The following is a 6,338-nucleotide window of genomic DNA, read 5'->3' as shown; positions in this document are numbered from 1 at the left end:
CATCTTCATCCTTATATCAAGCAGCTGCAAAGCTCAGATATGATCTGATCAGCTGAGCCCAGAGCCTGTTCACTGGAAACACCGCCCAGCTCTAAAGGTGAACCCAGACGCGTCATTGGCGTATCGCAAGGCACGCAGTTGCATGGGGGCCCATTACGTCGAGGGGCACTCCCAGGTAGGGCCCCGAGCTGAAGGGGGCCCCGAGGAACGGCTGACATCAGTCAGTTTCAATGACAAATTAAAGGCGCCACATTAGACGCTGCAACGACAGCGTGTCGAAAATCCCCCGCATGGGGCCCTTTCCGAGTACTCCCCGGTTAGTTGCTGGTAGGGGGCCCCGACAGACGGCGGATATCAGCGACACGACTTGAAATCCCCCGGATAATTTACACAGACACGTCGGGAACCTACCTAATGGGGCCATGTCTGCATTTGCACTTCATGCCACTAGGTGTGCTGTTTGCATGTTCAACCTTATTTCACACAGACACCACAGAAGAAGAAGGGCCTCTGAAGTGCAGGTTGTCTTTGAATGTCACAAAAAGCCGACAGGACGTGGTGAAATGTTCAATGATGCAATGCAGCGTTTTTCAGTAAAAAAGAAGAAGTGAACGATCGTTTCCACACATTTTATTTACTTATTAGCAGTTAACCTGTTTCACAAGCAGTTCCTGTACTCAGGAGACCAGATTCTCCCTGGCAGACCCTGGCTCAGCCTCATGCCGCGCGGACCCTGACGGACGAATTTACAGACAAATTTTGTTTTTTTCCACACAAGACCATTTCTAATGACTGACAGATATTTGACTTCTATGGGCGTTTTTTTCACCTTCTTCTGAATGTTTTTTTTTTGTTTGTTGTTTTTTGTCTGAAAAATGTATAATTTCTGGCATTGGGGGCACATATAAGAATTCTGCATGAGGGCCCAGTGCTAGGTAAATACGCCACTGGGTGAACCACTAGAAAAATGGACAGATCAAGAGAAAATTATGTAAAAATATACGCAAGACCCCCCCCCCCCCAACACACACACACACACACGCGCACACACACACACACACACACACACACACACACAGAAAAGCAAATGTATTTGATGAAATGTATTTTAATAAAGGTCATAATAAATAAACATGGTAAAGTGTTGCTCTCACTCTTGTGTTTGTTTATCTGTCATCTGGTGCGCGCTGCCATGAGGCGCGCGCCGCCTGAGCGTCAGTTTCGTTTCTCTGGCAGTGAGGAGCCGCTGATCAGCTGATCTCCTCGGAGGGATTTAAAGAGCCTCGCCTCCGCCGGGCTCGCGCTCTCAGCATGTCCTGGTTGGTGTTTTCTCCCGCGCTGCTCCTGCGGCTCCTCTGCTCCTCCATCCTCACACTCCTCTCCAGGCTCCGCTCCTACTGGACAGCTGCTGCTGCGGGACCGCCGGGCCAGAGGTCAGAGGTCACCCCGACCAGCGTCAACTACCACTTCACGCGCCAGTGTAACTACAAGTGCGGCTTCTGCTTCCACACCGCCAAAACCTCCTTCGTCCTGCCGGTGGAAGAGGCCAAGAGGGGGCTGAGACTCCTCCGGGAGGCAGGTGAGGAGCTGGACGGACGCACGGGCACGAGCGCGCGCGCGCGCACACACACACACACACACACACACACACACACACACACACACACACACACACACACACACACACATCAAAGTGTGCGTGGACTTGATGTCCTTCTCGTGTGTAGGCATGGAGAAGATCAACTTCTCTGGAGGAGAGCCCTTCCTCCAGGACAGGGGGGCCTTTCTGGGCTCGCTGGTCCAGTTCTGTAAGCAGGACCTCCACCTGCCCAGCGTCAGCATCGTCAGCAACGGCAGCTTGATCCGAGAGAGCTGGTTCCAGAAGTATGGTGAGAACACACTCCAGGCCCCACCAGGGCCGGTCTGGAGCTTCTGTTCAGACGATCAGACTCAGACCAGAGCAGGAACAGCAAAACATCCAGAAATAATCCAGCCTGTAAAGACGAGGCCAGACTGAACCCGTTTCACACTGTTTATTACAGCTGAATGTGAGCCGCTGCGTGGTTTGTGGTTTCTGAGGAGTGTTACTCTGTTTCCACCTGGACAGATCAGCCAGTGAGTGGAAAATGAGTGAATCTGGACTCAAACTGTCCAGAACAGCCACATCTGCTGCTCCACCGTTTTCATTCTGCAGGAGGCGCCGTTGACATGTGTGGACATGTGGAGCCACATCCTGTCTTCTCGTTGTCCAACAGGAGAGTTCCTGGACATTCTGGCCGTCTCCTGCGACAGCTTCGACGAAGACACCAACCAGCTGATAGGCAGAGCTCAGGGCAGGAAGAGCCACCTCCAGAACCTCTACAGGATCCGGTCCTGGTGCCAGCAGTACAGAGTGGCTTTCAAGATCAACTCGGTCGTCAACGCCTTCAACGTGGACGAGGACATGAGCGAGCACATCGTCCAGCTGGACCCGGTGCGCTGGAAGGTGAGGACGGCTCTGCGTCTGAGCGCGTCCTCAGAGACAGACGGGTCCTGGAGGGTCTGCTCTGCGTGTTCAGGTCTTCCAGTGTCTGCTGATTGACGGGGAGAACGCCGGACAGTCGGCTCTGAGGGAGGCCCGGAGGTTCGTGGTCAGCGATCGACAGTTTGAGGACTTTCTGGACAGACACAGCGGCGTCGCCTGCCTCGTCCCCGAGTCCAACGAGAAGGTTGGACGCGTGAAGCTCTGTGAGAAAAACATGGAGGCGTCAGAAGAATCACAGTAACCATGTTTGAATGTTTCCCTTCACAGATGAGGAACTCCTACCTGATCCTGGACGAATATGTACGTAGTTTCTGTCTCTGACTCAAAGTGAAACATGAGGAATCCGTTCAAATCAAGCTCCATCTTTAGGTTCTGCATTCATTCTCGTACGGTTTTCAAGTGTTTTAAAATTATTATTGTCTTGTTCTATCAACCAGTGACTCCCTGACATGTTTCCATGGAAGAGTCAGTGAAAGCTCCATGACTGCTGCAGAACCGCGGCGCTAACGGAGTGTCTCTCTGCTCCAGATGCGTTTCCTGGACTGTCGAGGAGGAGGGAAGCAGCCGTCCAGGTCCATCCTGGACGTGGGAGTGAAGGCGGCCATCTGCTTCAGCGGCTTTGATGAGAAGATGTTTCTGAGGAGAGGAGGGAAATATGTGTGGAGCAAAGCAGACATGAAGCTGGACTGGTAGCGGCTTCGCTCTGCGGCTCACGGACAAAAGCTCGCTCTTCTTTGCTGTTTCCTTTCCTGCTTTTGCTCGTTTCAAAGTGTTGCACAGTCGTTACAGCGGAGAAAGAAACATATTTATGAAGGAAAACATTTCTATTGTTACAGAGCACAACATTTGCTCCTTGTTATTATAATAACTTTGTCTGATGTTCTATAGAGGCACCAAAAACCGTTCATCTGTCTCTTTCTACATGAGTGGTTCCAAAGCTGTGGTCCGTGACCCCCTCGGGGGCCAAAGAGGTCAACTGAGTGCAGAGAAGCACTGTTCCTTCTTTCATTTTCGAGTCTCTGCTCTGAGTTTCATGTTGTTGACAGTTTGATTGTGTGTGAGTGTTCGGCCTGTTGGATCACTGATTCTCAAATATCATTAAAATGAAGCGTTTTCTGTGACGCCTCCTTTGACTACTTTAACCTGACTGTGTTTCAGTGTTTCCATCTGATTTCACTCTCTGGGCAGAAGAACAGAGTCAAAGTGTTTTGCCATGTCTTTTACAGAGATGTATGAGGAAATGTGTCTAATTTAGAGTTTGACAGGTAAACAATCACAAAAACAAGGTTTTTGGTCAGTTTAATGCTGCTTAGTTTATTTGATTGTTCAAGAAAGGTGCTTATCTGCACAGAACTTTAAAAAAATATCAAGGGTATTGCGCTGTCAGGAGTTGAACACAAGGTGGCGATGTTCGCTGACGATGTGCTGGTCTGCCTGGGGAACCTGAGAGTTCATTCTGTGAATTGATGTCTGCTCTTGATGGGTTTTGGTAAGATATCTGGATACAAAGTTAATATTTTAAAAAACCAAGTGATGACACTTAATTATTCGACCCCTGCGACTTTGCGCAAGAAATTTGAGGTAAACTGGGATAATGAGATTATTAAATATTTAGGGATACATCTGACTCAGGACCTCTCAGGGCTCTTCCAGGCAAACTATGACTCAATATCTTTAAGTATAAAAGCAGATGGAATCTGACCCCCTACCTGAGTCTTAGCTCTCGGATCAGTGCAGTCAGGATGAACATTCTACCCCAAATACTTTACCTTTTTTAGGAATTTACCCATAGAGGTGAGTGAAAACCAATTCAGGGAGTGGGATAAAAGGATCTCCTGATTTATTTGGCAGAGCCAGAAACCAAGGATTAAATATGCTGCTCTCCAGCTTGCTAAGGAGAATGGAGGGCTTGGTGTTCCGTGTTTAAGAAATTACTATTATGCTGCACAAATCACTCCCCTTCTGTATTGGTGTATTAATACATAAATAGCTAAGAGGAAAGAGCTGGAGTCCAATTTGTCAAAACAGTTCCCCATCCAAGCTGCAATAGCAGATTGGGGTTTGATGATAGGAAATCCCTGGCTGGCTCACACCCGTCAAGTTTGGCAAAAGGTGATTAATATTTGTGATCTCCATAAAACGCTGAGGATGTTCAGATGGTTTGCCTGTGACTCAGATTTTATTCCCAACAGGCATGACCTTCATTCAAGTTGGAAAAAATTTACATATCGATTAAGAACACAAAAGTTCAAGCTTTATCAAATCTGGAACAACTGGATCTCCTTCATGGCCCCTATGAGAGCAGACTGTTTGATTTAACTGGCAGTTTTGTTTTGGGTTCTCCTTTCTGACTGTTTTTTTTTTGTTGGTTATCTCAGAGACAGGAACAGCAGGTAACTCGCCCCCCAGTCTCTGTAAATAGTTCATTTAAACTGTTCTATCTTTGAATAAGTTGTGTCCGAGTTCTTTCTTCGTGATATGAGCCCTACCTGGCTTTGATTTTTCCAGGTAATTTGGAAATACTATATTGAAGAGGATTACCTGTATCTAATGACGTTAACCTTCTAGAATTGTTATGTTATTCAGGTTGTGAGAGGAAAAATGTGAGTCTGGTCTACAACCCATGTCTGAACACCTTTTGGACTCATGTGTCATGATGGACGATACACACTTTTTGGACTCTAAACAACAAAACTGGAGGGACATCTGTTCTTATTTCGACTTGTGGTGCAAAACTGTTGCAGTCATCTGTCCATTCCAAACAAATAAACAATGAAAAAAAAAAAGAAAAGTAAAAGTGTCAGTAGTAGTGGAAAAGGCATCAATAAAAATGTAAAATCTGGCAGAATGAAAATAATAATATTCTTATACAATCGTATTTATGCCTTTCCGTTGACACAGGCAGGCAAGCGTTTCCTCAGGGTGGTCGTTGTTGCTCTCTTTGACAGATACACAGAAATAATGTCTCTTTTAATGCCAGCTTGTCCTTTTTAGAAGAACCTTTTCTTCCAGCTGAACGGCTGTCGATGTTTATCTGTAACGACGTCTTCTCTCACAGCTCGGACCAGCCACGGTCCTGGTTGGTGACTCCATCTCTTCCCCCGCTGTGGACTACTGGGTGGAGGAGGTCCTGAACCGTGGCGCCTTCAGCACAGTGACCCTCTGTCAAAAACACCTTGGTGGCTTCAAAGGTCATTCAGGACCAGAAGTCGATCGCAGACTCAAAGAACGAGGTTCCGAACAAGACCAGTCTCCCACATTTCACTTGTGGAGCATAAATCCTGACACCGTGTGTCTACCATGAGACCGTCTGTGACTCCAGGCGGTGTCTGAACCTGATGAGCTGTCTCGGCTCTCAGCGATTCAGCATGGTCCAGTGGGGGGGTCCCTCATGGCTGGGGAGTCCTGCTTCCTGGAGCTCCAGAGGCTGGACGTCACTCTGCTGCAGGTGACGGAGGACCATTCCTTCAGCCTGATGGAGATCTGTCCCGTCGTCAAACAGGCTCCACTTCCTCTTCCACTTCCATTTGGAGGCTGCTTGGATCTCTGGCTCAGTCTCAGTTCTCTGAAAGGTTCGGGACGTGCCGTTGGCTTCCAGTGTTCTGGTCCTGGTTCCAGCTGGCTCAGGCTCCAAGACTAACTTCAGCTTGTTTTCCAGAAGACGGAGGAACTGAACTGTGGAGCAGAGTCCAGAGAGCCAGTGGAGGAGGAGGAGGAGGGAACCGGAGGAGCCAGAGACAGACTCTGGGTCTGGCCCGTCCCCGGTCAGGAGACAGAGGACGCTGCCCTCTTCACAGCTGAATAAACTGAAGAA

The 6,338-nt window shown here is 48.5% G+C and overlaps 1 protein-coding gene across 2 annotated transcripts; it reads left to right on the top strand.

Annotated features, from left to right (window-relative positions):
* Window positions 1-1,273: 1,273 nt before the first annotated feature.
* On the top strand, window positions 1,274-3,666 carry LOC115407691 (radical S-adenosyl methionine domain-containing protein 2-like). Of its 2 annotated transcripts, none has more exons than XM_030118129.1 (6): window positions 1,274-1,579; window positions 1,728-1,889; window positions 2,256-2,485; window positions 2,559-2,708; window positions 2,792-2,824; window positions 3,053-3,666. In XM_030118129.1, exons 1-6 carry the CDS (start codon window positions 1,312-1,314, stop codon window positions 3,215-3,217), a joined length of 1,008 nt encoding a protein of 335 aa, XP_029973989.1. In that variant the 5' UTR covers window positions 1,274-1,311; the 3' UTR covers window positions 3,218-3,666. The 2 variants fall into 2 exon arrangements, with proteins under 2 accessions (XP_029973989.1, XP_029973990.1); XM_030118130.1 differs by lacking the exon at window positions 3,053-3,666 and adding an exon at window positions 2,962-3,040.
* The last annotated feature ends 2,672 nt before the right edge of the window (window positions 3,667-6,338 follow it).

This window comes from Salarias fasciatus, chromosome 20 (genome assembly GCF_902148845.1).
Source record: "Salarias fasciatus chromosome 20, fSalaFa1.1, whole genome shotgun sequence".
NCBI lineage: Eukaryota > Metazoa > Chordata > Actinopteri > Blenniiformes > Blenniidae > Salarias > Salarias fasciatus.
This window is presented reverse-complemented; position numbering and strand designations above follow the sequence as displayed.